Here is a 17,921-nt window from a genome sequence, read left to right on the forward strand (position 1 = left end):
TGGGTTTCTAAAATGCTTTCAGAAAGGTATTTAATTCAGTAGAACTTGCAACATCATACCGACACAGGCCAAATATCTCAATGAAGTTCATCATCAGGTCAAATGCTAACAGAACATAGCACAGCTGCCTGACTCCCTCTTTCATGTACGAAACATTGGATGGAGTAGACGTGAATATAGACCTTTGTAATAAGACACATGTTGCTTAGCTAATCCTTTAACCCAAGGGGGATCTTACAAATGAGCAGCAAGAGTTTGCAAATGTGACTGAAACACCACGCTCTGTGGCCCAAGAGCTTTGCTTCATCTGTAATTTAAATATAAAAATCAGGCTATCCGGTTCCTTAGTTACTACCATGAGCTGCCACCTCCACCTGGAAGACGATCCTGTACACGAATGGCCTTTTACAGGAGGGTCGGAGTCTGGTTCGAGCCCAGCATCCCGGGAGTGCCAAGATCGAGGAGTTCCTGGGCCAGCTGGAGGCGCTGTGGGAGGAGCTAAAGAGGAGGCACCAGAGGAACGTGGTAGTGCTGCAAGAGTCAGAGAAGCTCAACCTGAAGGTAGGCTGACCAGCAGCAATGCACTGTTCATGTCATTCTGGCACTGCATCCAGCTGTATAAGAAACAGCCCGTCCAATACCAGTCTAGAGCAGCGTTTGCCAATCCGGTCCTCGGAGACCCACAGCCAGTCCACGTTTCTGATCCCTCTGAGCTCCCTTCCAGACAGTTCACATTTTTGCTCCCAGACGAGATTGGGAAACACTAACCTAGAGGAAAGCCCCCCCACCCCGAAGACGGCGCCTGGCCTTGCCGCGACGCCTTTATGCCATGGGCGTTTTCCACAAAAGTTATTCTTTTTTGGAGGCCAAGTCTACCAACTGGCATTACACAAAGTTTTTATGATGGTGTGAGGAGGCAGACAAAAGCCGGCCAGCCCCAGTTCTGACTCAGATCAGGTCGGGTCCGGCGTTTTACTGCAAGAAAAACAGAACTTGACCTTGATTGCTCAAAATTTGCTTATCTCTCTTCTCAGTCCTCACTTGAACCTCCATCTTCAAAGACGAATTACAAGCCCTTGGCTTCGCAATAAAATTAGAAGAATTTTCCAGTTGTTTGCAGAATGAGGCATGTGAGCAAACACCTCTCAAACTTCTACCAAATATCCTCCCTCCCACCTTTGCTCCTCCTCCCACCCCCGAACAGGCCATGAACGTCCTGAAGGACCTGAACACCCTGGAGACTTGGCTGCAGTCGGTGGAGTGCTCCATCCGGCAGTCCTCACTCGCTGGAGACCCCGAATCCATGAGCGCGGCCGAGCGGGAGAGCTGTCTGCTGGAGAGGGAGGTGTCATCCCGGGGCCTGGAGCTGTGTGTGCTGCGGCAGGAAGTGGACAAGCTGCGCTGCCGCCGTCACGCCCACGCTGAGCGGCTCCCGGCACGCATGGCCGAGGTGGAGGAGAAGTGGGTACCTTTACAGTATGGCGGTAGTTAGCTGATCACACCCCCTGGAAAGGCGAATAATACAAACCTATGACCATACGATGTAAAAAGGATGGTGTCCCGTTTCGTGGTTACAGCCAGGGTTTTCGTATCTCAGAAACTCAGACATCCATCTGCAAGGAGATCGGTGTCAGATCTCGATTTCAGCGGAATAGAGGTTAAGAATTACGTGTTCTATCACTCCTTCCAACGACCGACCTAAATCCGTTTTGGCCTAAATCCGCAGCATGAACCGTAGACTATAGATAATAGTTGAGCAGATTCCAGGACACTCACATAACAAAAAAATTCTCTCTATGAAACTTTTTTTAATTCATACTCTATCATTTATAGTACGTGCAAATAGGGTAATAATTCATGCAGTTGGCACTGAGTCTCCTGTTCTCCCCCATACTGAGAAAGTAACTCATCCCAGTTTTCTAACTGGCTAATATATCTCTGGTAATCACATAGACCATCAGTCGTAATGGATTCATAAGCTGTTCATCAAAGATGGACGGTCTGTGTTTCGGTGGAGACGGTGTTCGCGCATTTGAATATTACGGCGTTGAGTTTGGTCAGGAGATGTTTATCTGGTGGCCCTTGTCACAGTATACAAGGCGAGGTGTTCTAGTAGACACATTTCTATATGGGCATCTATAAACACAAGACACGCTCTGTTGGAGACAGAGACCGTCCCAAAGAAAACAACATGGAAGAAAAGGCTCCATTTATCGGTTTCCAGGGAGCGCGTTTGAAAAAAAAATGAAGGAAAAAGCCACTTCAGGATAGAATTTTTACATGTGGATTTTTTTTTTTTGGATTTGGTCAATTGACGTAATTTGTTTGCCGTTTCACCATCCAGGGACCTCATTGATGCGATTGGCATGGTTGTCATAAAGCTAATCCCGGACTCGGGGATTTCCCATCATGACCTTAGATTGGCATGACGCAGCTTGCCTCTTGGTCAAACTCAGAATAAATATATAAGATCAGTACAGGAGGAATATGAAAGCAGAGAGTGGGAGGGGCTTATTGTAAAACTGTTGAGGGTAATGTCTCACAGCCTGTGCAGCTTAGGCGTTCCCCGAGTAAGTAAAAGAAAAAACATCAGGTGCATCTCACCTTGAAGGCGAGTACGCCGAAATGTTCTTGCCTTTAACAGGGGTTTTCCAGGGGTGGATGGTGCCGCCCCATTGGCTGATGGATCTTGGCCTCTCATTCAGGTACCGCAGCGTGCACAGCGCCCTAACACAGCAGAGTGCCGAGCTGCAGGACACACGCATGCTCACAGAGTTCCTGGAGCGTGTGGAACTGGAGGAGGGCCAGGCGCTGCATGGAAGCCATGGCGACAACCCAGGCCAGGTGGGAGGAACTTCTCGCCTGGGGATGGGATGACTGATGGGAGGAGGGACCTATTACCTTGTTGTTAATCTGTTGAACCCTGTAAAATGGTAAAATCATTACTAACCAGTTGCTAATCACTAAGAATAAAAGTTCTCTCAGAAAAAGGTGTGGCAAGAAGGGAAGCAGGAATGTTAAGTTGACTAAGTGCCGTACCCCTCCTAGCCTCTCCAGCCTGACCTGGAGGAGCGGCCTTCCCTCACAGGCCCGGCTGGCGTCCCTCTTATGGAGGACATCGGTGACCCCGTGGAGGAGCTCCGGGAGGCCGTGGTGATGCTCAATGACACAGCGAGGGAGAGGGGCCGCTCATTGTCTCAGGACCAGGGAATTCAGGAGCTGCTGTCCCGGGTAGGAGTCTGAGGGGGTTGCGGTCAGGATACCTGCCTCATCACCCTTCCTCAGCTGGACACTAGAGGGCCATCAGCCCCTGTTGCTTTCTAACAAGGAGAGATATTGGAAGCAGACATGATGACAGAGTAATGGAGACTGAGAGCTGAACACATTGCTGTACCCAGTGAGAACTTTAGCCTCTGCCTGGCCAAGCGAGGCATCCCTGCTACTAAGGACACTGTCACAATACATATTGACCTGAGAAGATTTGTTAGAGAACCTTCACACAGTGAGACCATTGTGTAAAACCAGATCAGAAGAAACTGGTTTCTTCCTTCTAGGGAGTTTTTCTTTGTCACTGTCGCCGCTGGCTGCTCACTGGAGGCTCTGGGCGGGGATAATGGGAAGCGCTTTGAGGCAATGTAATATTGTGAAAATGCACTATATGAAGAAAATTTAATTGATAAATTTAAATAGCAAATCCAGACCAAGATGTTGTTTCAACCAACCAGTTGAGTACTCTGTGACTGTGACTCTTCATGTGCAACTGGTTGGCTGAAACAAAAACCTGGTCTGGATTTAAACTTTCTGAACCTGAAAATTCCCCCTCTGTATTGCAGATGGTCATGAACGGTTTGTATGCGCATGACACGGGGGGGTCTCCAGCAGTACACCGGAGCGTGTGTCCCCCCTGCAGTCCTAGGGGTACGAAGGAACAGTGTGCGGATTCACACACACACACACACACTGGGGCTTTTGTGTCGCCGCTGCCCCCTTGTGGGCACCGCGCGGCTGCTCAGCCTGGCTGTCTTGGCTGGGAGCCGCGGCTGTTCCTCGTCATGGCAGTCTGCACGCCTCACCCTAGTCTGACCCACTTCAAAGCTTTTCATTATCACTAACGGAAGGACGATGTCATATACTCACCACAAAACGAAAAAAGGCGTTTAACTTCATCATCTCAGTCCATTACGATCCTCATGCACTCAAGCTAGAAAAGCGTTATAAAAAGCTGCATAAATAGCTGTACGAACTGTGCAAGGGGCACCCAGGTAACTTGCAATTTTGCCTGTTCCGCAGTACTCCTCCCTGGGCGTGCGGATCCAGCAAGGCCTGTCGCGGAGCGAGGAGCTCAGCGGCATCGTCCAGGAGGCCGAGACGGACATGGCCGTCAAGTGCGAGCCGCACCGCTGTGGCCTGCACAGGCTGCGGGAGCAGCAAGATGAGCTGGAGGTGACCTCCTGACCTCTGACCCTGTGAACCCTACTCCACGACGCCATGTGCTGTCCAGCATGAGCATTGGGTGTTTCTGCTTGGGGGTCATTAGTGCAGCGAGAAAAATGAATGCAGATGTGTGAGTGGGAACAGACACGCTTGGGGAAGGACACAGGACATGCGTGCTGGACCCCTGATCCAGTCGTTGGCAACAACATGATTGGAGCTTAAAAGGGACTAGTGCCGTGATGGGGGGGGGGGGGGGTCGGTCTCTTTTCATATGTCTTTCATGGCCCACAGTCTGTTTCCTGTTGCACCGAAAGTCCTTCCCATCCATAGAGGTCCAGGCAGTCCACGCTTCGTTTAACGTTGGATTCAATTATGTAAACTGCTGCATCTGACCCTACGCAGAAAGAACCCAATTTAATTACCCACAAAGGACTGCATTGTGCATGCATGAGGGTCTCTGGGATGGAGGGAGGTGATTGCGGTGGGCCCCGTGTGCGTGGTGGGGGGTGTATTCTGCATGAGTCATATTTGGGCAATGTTGTGTTTATCACATGCAGGCACAGCTGTTTGGATACGATACCATTAAAGAACAAAAATGATCTCATCTCTCATACGAAAATAGCGCCACGGTCATGGAACTGGCATCTAGAGTCCCGTGTTGCTAGGGTGGGGGGTAGGGGCGGGGTTACATGCAAACAAGTAGTGAATCGCTCTCTCCCCTTCCCATCAAAATCACGGCTCTGTTAATTACAGTCTAGGATGAAAAAGATGGATGCATCTAAAGGGTTGGGTCTTTTTAGCATCAAGGGGACAGAAGTGACGGTGTGCACTGGTGGGGTGACACCCAGCATCTGGCCTATGGACCGTGGGATGCAACTGAAGGGGGGGGGGTGTCACGTCTGCTGACTCAGATGTAACGTTTTGTTTTAAAAAAGCACAGATATCATTCAGGCCTTAATTAATAAAGTGCTATTGATTTGCATCAGACTATTTGTAGGTAATTTTTTCATGATTATCCATCCTTAATGATGCTCCAAAAGTCCCCCTAGTTCCACAGTCCAGAGCCTGGCCCTTCACTTGCAGTCATTTCCACCAACACGGAGCCGGTGCTGGTTCCGGCTTGGTGCCTTTTGAAAACATGCCTGCGTTTCCACCGACTTCAGAAAATAATGGAACCGAAATGAGAATAAAGTGAAGGTTGATGGTGGGGCGACGAAACCAGTAGAAGCTGGCAGTGCTCAGGTCAGCGTCCATGTCCCGGTTCTTCCCCTCCAGGTCGACTACGAGGTGCTCAGAGAGGACGTGGAAGAGGCGCGGCGGTCAGCAGCTTGGCTCCAGGTGCTCTGCCCGGACAGGATGCATGCGCTGGACGGCGAGGCCCGAGCCACACTGCAGGCCTGGGAGAAGCTGGGTACGGCCATGGCGGAGAACCGGGCACGGCTGCAGAACTTCGCACGGCTGCAGGATTTCTTCCAGAACTACCTGGCCATGATGTGAGTGACTGAGGAAGATGGCTGACACCCCCCCCCCCCCTTTTACGAAGGTTCTCGTGAGCTACAGCAAATCCTGTGCCAAAAACTGAATTAGGGCCCACGCAGAGGAACTCGCCTCTCATGCGTCCCACTCAGAGAACAAAGCATTCTTTCACCGTGACTCAGCTCATGTTCAAGGACAACTGTTTTTTTTTTGGTCAGACGACACATAACCCAGTCTTTTAATTGTGTTCCAAGATTGTCATATTATTTTTTATCACTCGTACATCAATTATTATTTTATTAATAATGCAATATTACTCACTTCAATGTCTGTGAATCACTGAAATACTATTTCACAAATTAAAATGGTAATGCATGGGAGCACCTATGTGAAATACATCATTTGAATCCAAAACAGAGCAGAATCTCACATTTTTAGTCAGCCGCCATTACGTTCTGTAGGACATTAAACTGATTCTCTCTGTAAATCAGGTTGAGAAGTGGGGGCCTGATTTATTTACTTGATTCGTTCTGAGGCTGCTGATTTCGTAACAGCTGGCTTGTGATAGAAATCCTGGGAGCTAAGGAATGGGTTAGCATTAGCGTGACAAGGTTTGCACCAAGTGTTCACCAACCGTTTCACATTGATCCTGCTGCAGCTCATGGACAGAGGACACCCGGGCACGTATCTTTGACAACGTCGGGCATCGTGGGAGTGCGAGCCAGGAGCCGACCGTCACAGAACTGGACTTGATGATCGAGCAGAAGTTTGAGGAATTCGATGTCCTGGCTGCAGCTGGGCAGGAGCTCATCGATGAAGAGCATCACCTTACCAATATGGTAAACCTCTGTGCTGTGCCTGATGAAAATACATAACAAGAATTCACTCAGAATTTACCTCAGAAATGGAAGAGTTACCAGCTAATCCTAAACAAAACATATGCTCTCAAAGTATTAAGAGATCTACCAAAATAGGTTGAGGGTTGCTTTTCTGTTGTCACATACATTGACCTCTTTATTGTGTGTGACATCTAAAGATCAGAGAGAGGACAGAGGAACTGCAGAGCATGCTGGGATGGATCCTGGTGCGCTGGAGAGCACAGAAGCACCAGTGGCATCTTGGGAAACCAAAGTTGGAGCCTAAGGAAGATGTGATTTACTCAGAGGCCACAGTTTGTACTCCAGCTCAACAGGTAGAGAGATACTCTTACAAACTCAGCCTCAGCCTTCCAGGAAACAGTCACCCTGGGATGCTGGCACTGTGGAACTGGACCTCTGTCAAAAAAGTTTAACATTTCCATAAGGGGAAACTCCATTTTGTAACCTTGGCGAAGTTAATTGAAAACCTGAGTTTCCTCTTAAAATTTCCAGCTGTAAAAGTGGGTAATACTGAACACTGAAAGCTGTGTTGCACCAAGTTAAAATTAAGTACATGCAGAAAAGCAGAGGGTCTTAATATAAACACGAAAAATGGGCAGAGAGTAAAAAGGAGAGGATTGTTAGCTAATATCTGACTAATCGTCTTAGACAGCTGGCTTTAGTTTTTCCTCCGCACATCAGATTCCACTTTCCGTCCCACACAGAGCGTGTCTCCGCATTGCGGGACCCAGCAGACTGCCAAGGTGGCTGCCGCCGGAGACACAAGTGGCCGGCGTGAAGGATGCGGCTGGGAGCAGTCAGAGAGTGGATACGAGGTTATGGGCAGCATCAGTCCCAACGAGAAAGGAAGCGGTGCAGGCTCCCCCGCTGAGACCCATCAAGATCCAATGGCCATCGAGACATCTAGGTCACCCTTCCTTGTCATGAAAGAGCCAAGCGCCCCTGCACTGGGAGGCACAGTCAACCTCATCCTCAGTTTCAGTAAAATGGGGGACAGCCAGCTGCAGGTGCAGGAAGCCATGGAAGAGGCAGAGGTCACTGAGCCGGTTCATAGGGTGAGTATCCTGGCTGATATACTGCAATCCACTGAAAATGCTGGACAGGAAGTGAAACAAAAGGAACAGAGACAACACTTAAGCGCAACATCAAGGTTGTGCTGAAAGTGGAGTTTCAAGTGAGGAGTGTGCTTCACGCCCCATACTCACGTTTGTTGCTGAGGATGGTTCGTTGCTCAATATCCATAACCCATCCGAGAACGTCAACCAAAGCCACAGTGAATGCAGCACAAACTGGGGGAACATTTCCTGCACATCAAAAGCAGTAAAAATTCTTTCATATGTCATTCTTGCGGAGCAAATAAAAACAATACCCTTCCTTGCTAGCGAGAAAATATTCTCATAATGCCTCGGGTTTAATAGATCAAGAGCTTGGCGTTAGGTCTTAAGCTGACAGTGATTGGTAGGCCAGATAAAAACATGTTTGAGAACCCGAGGGCATCCATGGATGGTTCTGATCTGTGCGTTAAAGGGGAACCAGGAACATCACAGCCTTTGGGTATCGTGTTGATCTGACATCTGTATGTTTTTCTCTGTTCAGTGATGAGTTTCATCATCTCCACAGCCCCTCCCTCTGGCCGCCCCTCCACCCTCGATATTCTTTATTTTGTTCTCCCTCTTCTTCTCTCCCTTTCCCTCAGCCTGCTGAGTCTCCCTCCTCTGCCTGTAAAAACTTTTGGAGCCGTTGCCAGGGCCTTTTGGGAAATACGTTCGGTAGTTTAAAGCGAAAGAGAAAGATTTACCGGCAGAGTGCAGACGAGGTAAACAGCGTTGCTGCATGTCCAGGGTTGGTGTTGCATGGGCGGTGGTTGAGGGACGGGGGCTTACTAACAGGGTGAGGGGGAGGGTGTCTCCTCACCCCGTCTTTGTCGACTGCATCTCTCACAGCCTCCCTTGTCCAAGTGTTGCCACACTTTTGCTCTGCCATGCATGGAACAGCAAGGGCGAAAGTGGACTATTGCTACACTTCAGTGGGGTCTCTTGGTCATTAAAATGAAGGTTGATTTGCGGTCAAAAGAACCTGAAAAATGTGTATTTAAAAACTTAACAGTTACGCATCAGTAGGGTTGACCGTGTTACTGTTGGGTAGGTTAAGGTGCCAGTGACTGGTTGTGTTGTCTGTTTCTGTTGATGAAAGCCTTTTGCTTGCAAGGGATGAACTCAATCCATGGTGCTTCTATTCCTTTCAGACTGACATTTCTATGACATGTGTTGACTCACCAGACTTCAAAACCCTAAAGCCCACTTTTACTCAAGTGTCTCTGGCACAGTTATTTCTACTCCTGACCTGTTTCCTTACCTCAGACAAAAAGCACAGATTTAAAAACGGGCCTCTCACACTGAGTCTCTCATAGGTCACAAAACACATACTGCTTACTGTAAGAACTGCTTTTTCAATAAGCCATAGACTTGGTTAGCAGTTAAGAGAAAACCCATCGCCTGCAGGGGGCAGTGTATCCCGCAGATCCAATGAACGAGATTCCCAGTGTGTTTCGACAACACAATGGTGGGAAAGCACACTGCTGTAGCCTTTGGTCGGTCCACAACACAACAAGGCCTAGCAAAAGAAACTGAAGCCCAACTGATGGCCCAACATACCTGAAAATATCATCAAGAATCATTCGTTAGAAAACAACAGAAAGTATGTACCTTGGACCAGTGACAGTAAACTTCAGATTTATAAAATATAACGTACAAACATGAAGTCCGGATCTGTTTTAAATGTACTTCACAAACCGGAGTGGTGAGAAAAGACCGTAACTTATGCACATGTTTTTCTTACATTCTAAGCTTGCACAGCTTACAGTTCAACCATTTACATTTCCTGCTGAAGAAATCTGGTTTAAACCCCATCAGGATTTAAACATGCAACCTGTCAGTCTTGAATCCAGTTCCCCCTACACTATGGGTCCTTGCGGTGGTGCAGGCTTCCACATATATGTGATATTTGTGGTGACCCCAAATACATGACAACACAGAAAGCGGCAAAGACAACCACAATTACTCCAGGCAGTTTTTGCCTACAAAGTTCACCACATGTCAGTTCCTGCCTCAACCACTGTTTTACGAGCATTTATCTCATATTGTTTTATACGCTTGGCCAAAAAGGTTCCGCTTGTATCGAATAGCTGTTGTTCCGGGGAAGAACTTCCACACATCACTGCGACCGCTATGGACATGCCAGCATGGCAAACAGATTCAGTCACATTTTGGTTACTATACTTATCGTCTGTCATCAAACCCATTCTATTCAGTCCCCAGGATGTCATTCCTACGAAATGCAGACACGGGCCTGACGTCAGGCCAGAAGTGCTCAGTGCGCCGTCCTGTGGAGTGACTGCGTGCATCACTCCCCATGAATAGCACCTTAACATGGTCCTTAGCAAGAGATGGCCAGAGTGTGATGTCAAGATGAGAAGAATATATGGGAAAGAATATCATTTATAATTTAAGAAAGTGAGCTGCCAGGATAACACAGACACAATCAAAACAGACTGTGTGAAATGCTGTGGGTGAGGTTCTGATAGGAGACTGTTGAGTGACTTCCACTGGTGTCTCTGTTCAGTTTTACAGCAGACTCGCATCTTGACTTGGGACAGAACAGCCTGTGTCCTGTACTTTTCTATTCCGTAGTCGCGGACATTTCCAGCCAGTTCTTGTCTATCTTACTCAGGTTCTCGTGTCTTGTACAGCAGTGTGGCCAAGTGTTCCTGTTCTAGTCTGATGTGTAATAAAAACATGTCTGTGTCTTCGGAAGAATGCAAGGCTGCTATTGTGAGCATGGGGCTTTTCTTGGATAACCCGGAATAATCGCATTCACGGTAGTTATCAGGAACCCAGAACGTCAGTGCTGAAAAGTGCTCTTTTCTTTCCTTTTCAGGTGAGTACCTACTTGCATGTTAAGGACAACAAAGCCGCCTCTTCTGAGTACGAGAACATTACTCTGCCCCGCAGTGCCACTAAGGTTAAGGTGCCAATGGCTTCCTCATCCTCCTCGGGCTCCTCTTCCTCTCTGCTTAAGAGCAGCCCCAGCTCCGTCATCGACAGCCTGAAGAGGAGGAGCAAGAAGCGGAAGAGGAAGGGCGAGGAGAGGAGGCACACCATCCAGAGGGTAATGGGGGAGGAGCTGGCAAAATCTGTGCCCCCCTCTTTGGTCCAGCAAGTTATACACAGCACAAACACTTGGCCTCTAAAGGAGAGGAAGAAGGTCTCAAAAGAAGTAGCCTCCTCAAGTGGCACGGAGACCCAGGACTATGTGAAGAACCCCATATTGAAGGACATAGATGCTGAATGTACAGGAGACTCACTTCCTGTCCAGCCTGGTGTAGAGAAAAGCCCAGGTTCAACCCCGGCAGAGCATGGCAAGAACCACTGCAGATACCTGTCTCTGGGGTCCATACTGAGCTTTGACCTGCCCAAAGATTTCAGCTTGATCCCCAGCATCCCCGATGTCATAACCATTTTCCCTGCAGATCCTAAAGGAACAGACCACCTCAGAAATTACACGGACCCCCTTGACCCCAACGGCCGCTATTCTTACACGGAGAGACACACGACAATGACTACATTCAAACAAACACGTTCACCGCCTGTCTGCCGAGGAGAAGCATCCAAACCCAGCCCAACAGGGAAGTTGACCACTCCTGTTATATCCCATGGCATTCCACCTCCAGAAAGAGTTAAGCCTTCTCAGAATCAGAGTCAGACCACAGTCAGCAGTGACCTATCAGATCTCCAGTTGAGTTGTCTCTCAGATGTCAGTGGCCAACATGAACAACTAAGTCAAGAACAGGACAAAATGGCTGTCATTCTGGACTTCAGTGAACCCATGCCCAGTGAAAGCTTTATGCCATCTGTGCTTAGAGAGAAAGAACACCTTAACAAGGATGTTAATTGCGACAAATCTACTGTAGTTTCTGTGAACCATATGTGTCCAAGTGTCCACACCAAAGTTCAGGACCTCAAAGAACATCGGTACCACAAGAATTCCATCTCAGGCGCAAATGTAGCCTCCAATATTCGCAAGAGCCCCAGGGGTTCTGCAGGTGGGATGGAGAGTTCAGTAGGCTTGGGAGCACATAGATCAGAGAACATGAGGATCTGCACTGAAGCGGCACACCAAGTGCCGTCTAACCTCCTTAGGGGGGTGGTGGGTAAAGCAATATTTGTACAGACAGATAACTGTGATGGGGATCCTACTGGCTTCAAGATGAAGGTATTACCCACTGCAGAGGACAATGTCCATCCAGACCATCAGCAGTTTGAGGAGGAGGAAGAAGAGCTGCAGGACATCTGGAATCAGACCAACAGCTACCGGCAGAGCATATGCTCTGACATCATGTACCAGACACACCAGGAAGAGACAACAAACTCTCCAGCCAGCCAGCCCCAAGAAGCACGCACCCAGGGTCAGGCCATGCTCTACAGAAAACTTGTGACTGCCTCAGCACCCAACCTTCTGGTAGCAGAGTTCAGGCTACCACCTTCGGTCCAGTCTCTATTAGGCTACAACAAAGATCCAAAAAGAGAGAGCAAGAGCCTTTCCAAGGGGGACAGGAGGTCCTGGGCTGCATTCCCCGAGAAAGAGCCAATGAGCAGGCAGGTATCACTGGTAAACGAGACAGCCTCCCATTCCATGAAGCTGCCTGACACAGAGGACCAGGAAAAATACATCTACCATTACAGAGAGGAGGAGGAGGAGGAGGAGGAGGATAAGGATTTGAAAGAGGGCACAGGTTGTCCGAAGGTGAGGGCCATCTTCACAAAAAGAAAAATCAATGAAATCCCCACATGCTAGTTGATCCACCTGCAGTGTTTCTGTGTTTGTGTTTCTGTGGCAACAGTTCACAACACAAACACAAGAGGACGTCATAACAAAGGTGTTGGTTTCACTAAATATGCCCAATTGCCAGTAAAGGTTCTAGGTCTATTTATATTTTATAGCTATACAATTTCAAGTTTATCAATGTAACCATATTTATGTCCAGGACATACTGCAATATTTACTCTATCAATGTTTTGTATAAATGATTTAATGTTTCGATGTTTTACCTAAATATTTGCTCTGTTCACTTTCTATATCCTCACCTATTCGTAATGCACCTAAAAATATAATACTCGACTATTTAATCTCTGGCCCCATCTAGTGGTCAAACAAGAGACAGATTTGACTGAGCATTTTCTATTTTGACCTTACAAGTCAAAACATCTGAACACTCCACAGGGCCAGTCCATGAGCCTGTTCTCAGTTCACATGGGTCTAGAGGAAGATCGCTGTCCGGCAATTGGCTCGGACTGTGACAGAGATGAACACGGAAAAACAACCAGCCCAGGAAGGCGCTGTAACTCAATGGTATGAAACAGCTTCTCGCTTTTCTGATAGACAATACACTTCTACAGTGAAATTTCAAAATAAGATTAGAATAAGAAAAATTTATTTGAAGCAACCCCCAATTTCAGATTAATGGATTAGAACCGTTCTTGTTCCCTTAAGTGTGGTACCAGCCAGCCCAAGTAGATATCGATCTGTACAGAAGGCAAAAGAGGCTATGATTGGCCATATGCTGCTAACAAAAAAATCATATAAATAAAGTTCTGCATACAATCCTGTTTCAGAATGGGAGGAAGCCTGAGTTCCAGTCAATGGAGGGGACGTTGGAGAGGAAGCACAAGCTGCAATTAGGAGGGAAGAGGGTAAGAGGAAGGGCTTCACAGTTTTGGTGGGTGGGTCCCATGGGAGGAGCCTCAGTTTAATACAGCTATATTTTATCTCCAGTGATTCTGAAACCTCTTTGGTCTCTTCAGCCATTTGTCACTGACCCGATGCTCTACTCCTTGCAGGCTCCATGTCGTGCCTGGAGCACATACCATGCCATCCTGTTCAGGCAGACACTTTGCTTCTACCAAGACCGGAAGGACACACTGAAGGTAAATCTGATAGATGGGGGCTGGGGGGACCGTGTGGCCAGGGGGTGTGAATCCTCATGCTTCATCAGGAGCTGCCCATGTACATGTATGCCCACAATACACAGAGTCCTTATAAACATAGCCACTGTGACTGTGCAAGGGCATATAGACTGAGTGGGTATTTCTCAATACCATGAATGCAAAGATCATACTTGTGGTCTTGTCAAGATTGGTCTTGCTTAACTGTCTTCCAAAAACAAACTTGGGGTGCAGTGAATCATGGGATTGGTCACATTTGGCGAGGATGCAACTGATGGATCCTTGATATTTGGGGCGGAGCAAGAATGACATCCGGGGATTTTTACCATCGTCTGCACTAGTGTTCTTAGTATTGGAAATGGTCTTCGGCAATGGAAGATGACATAAAATAGGTACACAAGAACACAAGTACGCATAACAAAATTCACCCAGAGTTTCTCAGCTCCGTTCACGTGGACCCCCAGACAGTTCACATTTTTGCTCCCTTCAGCTCCCAACATACCTGAACCAAACAAACAAGTAATCAAGAAAAGGAATACCTGGTACAGGGGCATTGTGAAGACAGGAAGAATGTCTGGGGGAGTCCCCAAGCACTGGGCAGAGAAACACCCGTTACAAAAGTTTACCATAAATTAACATTCATGAGCTGATCCCATAATCAGAACCCGGTCTTGTCTTAAAACATGGCTAAATTTTAAAAAACAGCTTATACAAGTCTACACACCATGTCTGTAACTTTCCCGTGCTGTGGTCATCGCGCAGAGCTCCGTGGCCGGGCTGCCCCTGAATGTCACCGGAGCTGAATGCGTGCCAGTTCCCGAGTACAGCAAACGGGCCAACTGTTTCAGCCTACGGTGAGCGAATGAAACTTCCCTCAGTCATCCATGACCCTTCACCACGTCGTACACCAGGCTCACGCTGTGTTAAGCCAAGTCCCTGGGTGCTTCGACCCTCCAGCCAATATCACTCTCTGTCACCCCAGCCTACGGGATGGGTCTGAATACCTTCTCAGTGCCTCCTCCCGGTTTCTGATGAAGAAATGGATGCTGAAAATCCAAGCAAATTCAGGTACAGAATTATCAAATCACAAAGCCATCTGTGACCGCTGTACTGTAAAGTTACACAATAATGTTCTACAGCACAGGACTTCAGTTTGTCTAAATGCTGTTGCATGAATTAAATACCACTAGTTTTGTATTTTACGGATCCAGCATTCTTATGTTTATGTTGTCGAACTTGCACAGCACATGCACTGACTAATACAGCTCCTGACAAACTTACTTTTTGGAGAATTCTTTGTAGAAGAGATCTTTCTTTCTCAAAGAAACCAGGCACCTTTGTGATTCACATTCACCTACTTTTGAATTTTTGCTGGAGTTAAGTGCATAAAAACGAGGCAAAAAACATCAGAGCAAAAGTGTAAACAGGCCTTCCTGTGTGTCTGACAGTACTCAGTGAGGCAGACCCCCCCAGACCTCTGCACCCAGCCTCGGTGGAGGACCGCACCCTCGAAACGTAAGAGCCAGGCAACCTCCAAGATACTGGCAGCCTCCTGCCAATTGCCATGACTCGCCACGCGGCACACCTGTCACCAGGCAGCACACCTGTCACCAGGCAGCACACCTGTCACTCAGTGGCACACCTGTCACCAGGCAGCACACCTGTCACCTGGCAGCACACCTGTCACCTGGCAGCACACTTGCCCAGTACAGGACATAAAAACAGAGATGCACCTGCTGCATGCAATACACCAGTGCACAACAACTGAAAATTAATGTGCATAAAAATTTGGCTGTTCATTCACATAGGTGATTGTTCCGGTTATTTTTAATGCCAGTCTTTCAGTAAGGCCCCTTTTAAGTCTGTTTAACAACAATGCAATTCACATACTGAACACTAGAGGTAGTATGAGTGCTACAATTCCGTAGCTGACGCTTTCGGAGTAAGACATCATTCACCGTCTGAGCTGACGGCTTGATCCAAGTTGACTTCTCTCTATTCGTGGCGGCAATCGCGACCGAGTGCTTTTCTTTGTTGGAGATGTCAATTTGATTTATGAGCGGGGCGGCTTTCAAACGGACTTTCATCCTGCTTCAAAAAAACACCGCCGATGACATCAGGGGTGGCGTCGTGCCGACCTCTCCGTCGGGGTGCAGCCAGGCGGGCACAGCCAAAGGAAAAGAAATCGTGGTCCTACCCAGAGACAGCACTCAGATTCCAGATGGACACCGCAGGAACCTGCAGGACCTGTCGTCAGCCTCCTCTCCACACAAAGGTCATCATACAGTTAAATATTTAACACTCAAAGCCGTCAACACACACATGACGTGTTTAACTGTCTGCCACGTACGCATGAATGCATTCTAGAATGTAACTGGTCCATCTCTCTGCTCTGATTGGAGGAAAACAGTACCTGATTAGTCCTCATTGGCTGGCAGGTACTATAATGCCGAAATGTGACTGATGACCACTGAACCCTCTGCCCCTCCACAGGATATTACTACGGCTCCCTGAGGCCGAGGCTGCCTCAGAGCCCTCCAGAGACTGCCCCCTCAATTCCACGCACTTCTTCCCCTAGCAGTAAACGCCGCTCTCACTCATTTACCTCAGGTACCCTCATTACCGCCAACACCAAACCACATAAAAAACAGCACAGACACCCTATCCTCTCTACAACTCTCAAGTAGAGCTACCCTACACCACAGCTGATTTTTACCTTCCAATTCTTTATCATTGAAAGCTACGGCTGGACAGTTACCTCTTACTCCATGCACTTGCCCCCTTGACAAAGTGGTACAGCACATGTAATTCATCCTTATACAGCAGGGGGCATAGTGGTTAGGGTAAAATTCCAGGCAGTACTTGGAAAAACTTGTTTTGAGGCAACAGCCAGCTGTAAAAATGGGCGAAGTGCAATACTGTTGCCCTGGGTTCTGCTAGACAAATAAATGCCGGAATCTGATCTCCCTTTCAGCCACATACCAGAAGATCACCCCCGTGACTATGCCCCCAGGCAGCCGCGATGGCGGCTCTAGCTACACAGTGACTCTGTTCATCAGAGACCAGCTCTCGGAGGCTGAGCCCGCCAGTTCGGGTCCAGATCTGGCCTCGGCGACATCCTTGACGCAGGGACCGCTCACGGACTCACCCCACGGTAGGAGCTACGCGTCCCTCCCGTGGCCACGGAACAAATCCGTCTTCAAGAAGTTCTTTGGGAAGAGGGAGTGACCGCGGCGGGACCATCCACGTGATCGCCAACCTTTGCAAGGGAAAATGGCGAACGAATCCATGTTAAATCACTGATGCCGCTGAGTGTTTAAGTTCCTGTGTGCAGAGCACATTGAGTTGCCTTGTTTGTTCTTTGAATATTTATGTTTGACAAGGAAAATGGTTGAACCCACGCATTTGCTGTTGCTCTGTTGTTTACCATTTTTTGTTATTCCTGCAGTTGTCACTTGTTTGTTCCCTTTCTTGACATACACTCAAAATGTTCACTTTGCGTGTACAAATTCTTAATTCATTTCAAACGCATACTCAGCTAGCTACTAAGTAATCGTGAAACTCGATTTAAATCCCACTGAAAGACTAATTTAACAGAATAACGTTCACTAAAGAAACATCCAGTACAGCTTCATCGACTTGCCGTTCTTTTCTCATGTTTTTATGACGTTTTGTTTGATGGATGCATTTTCCCAAAACTGTGCGGACCAGTCGAATTAAATACCAGATTTGTATAACAGAGACTACTTGTGTGTTGTTTTCTGCCCGAACTGTCTAACGGTCACTTCAGTCTGGGCATTTGAATCAGACTTTGATCATATAAGATCCAATGATCGCAAAAAAACACCTTCCTCTTTGTGGGTATGAACGGACCCCCCACCCGTCCCATTATCTTCTTTGAAATGCCGAATTAGCTTTAGCTTTGCACATCGTAAAAAAACAAACTGAGCAATGTAGGTCTCACGTTGCCGTTGTCTGCTTAGGCAGCGCAGGCTCCTGCCTGCAGAGGGCTGATTCATCACTTCGTAGCTATGAAAGTCAAGTTCCGGGGTCACAGCTGGCCACGTCTGTTCAGACACGACATGCAGTTAAGAGGTCATTTTTAAGCCAGTTTGTCGTGTTTACATGAAGC

General features: G+C 47.8%; 1 protein-coding gene and 1 long non-coding RNA gene across 6 annotated transcripts in view; one reads left to right on the forward strand and one right to left on the reverse strand.

Annotated features, from left to right (window-relative positions):
* Window positions 1–17,526, forward strand: part of LOC125738638 (spectrin beta chain, non-erythrocytic 5) — a 41,103-nt gene extending 23,577 nt beyond the window's left edge. Inside the window, exons 15-34 of one of the 4 annotated variants that reach the window (XM_049007808.1) lie at window positions 412–561; window positions 1,205–1,461; window positions 2,706–2,844; window positions 3,049–3,231; window positions 4,291–4,443; window positions 5,710–5,927; window positions 6,569–6,749; window positions 6,947–7,102; window positions 7,493–7,843; window positions 8,485–8,604; window positions 10,725–12,590; window positions 13,068–13,196; window positions 13,460–13,537; window positions 13,685–13,771; window positions 14,552–14,643; window positions 14,772–14,857; window positions 15,238–15,304; window positions 15,910–16,064; window positions 16,283–16,399; window positions 16,764–17,526. In XM_049007808.1, the coding sequence (XP_048863765.1) occupies window positions 412–561; window positions 1,205–1,461; window positions 2,706–2,844; window positions 3,049–3,231; window positions 4,291–4,443; window positions 5,710–5,927; window positions 6,569–6,749; window positions 6,947–7,102; window positions 7,493–7,843; window positions 8,485–8,604; window positions 10,725–12,590; window positions 13,068–13,196; window positions 13,460–13,537; window positions 13,685–13,771; window positions 14,552–14,643; window positions 14,772–14,857; window positions 15,238–15,304; window positions 15,910–16,064; window positions 16,283–16,399; window positions 16,764–17,017 (4,839 nt within the window). In that variant the 3' untranslated portion in view covers window positions 17,018–17,526. The remainder of the gene's footprint in view (window positions 1–411; window positions 562–1,204; window positions 1,462–2,705; window positions 2,845–3,048; window positions 3,232–4,290; window positions 4,444–5,709; window positions 5,928–6,568; window positions 6,750–6,946; window positions 7,103–7,492; window positions 7,844–8,484; window positions 8,605–10,724; window positions 12,591–13,067; window positions 13,197–13,459; window positions 13,538–13,684; window positions 13,772–14,551; window positions 14,644–14,771; window positions 14,858–15,237; window positions 15,305–15,909; window positions 16,065–16,282; window positions 16,400–16,763) is intronic. The other 3 variants (XM_049007811.1, XM_049007810.1, XM_049007812.1) reach the window with 3 other exon arrangements.
* Window positions 17–15,915, reverse strand: LOC125738647 (uncharacterized). Of its 2 annotated transcripts, none has more exons than XR_007396880.1 (5): window positions 15,432–15,915; window positions 7,994–15,393; window positions 6,877–7,883; window positions 3,040–6,768; window positions 17–2,923 (listed from the first exon to the last, which is right to left on the reverse strand). It is a non-coding gene; the product is annotated as an uncharacterized LOC125738647 (long non-coding RNA). The 2 variants fall into 2 exon arrangements; XR_007396879.1 differs by lacking the exon at window positions 15,432–15,915 and having other exon boundaries at window positions 17–1,505; window positions 2,605–2,923; window positions 7,994–8,490.
* Window positions 17,527–17,921: the final 395 nt, after the last annotated feature.

This window comes from Brienomyrus brachyistius, chromosome 3, assembly GCF_023856365.1.
Source record: "Brienomyrus brachyistius isolate T26 chromosome 3, BBRACH_0.4, whole genome shotgun sequence".
Taxonomy (NCBI): domain Eukaryota; kingdom Metazoa; phylum Chordata; class Actinopteri; order Osteoglossiformes; family Mormyridae; genus Brienomyrus; species Brienomyrus brachyistius.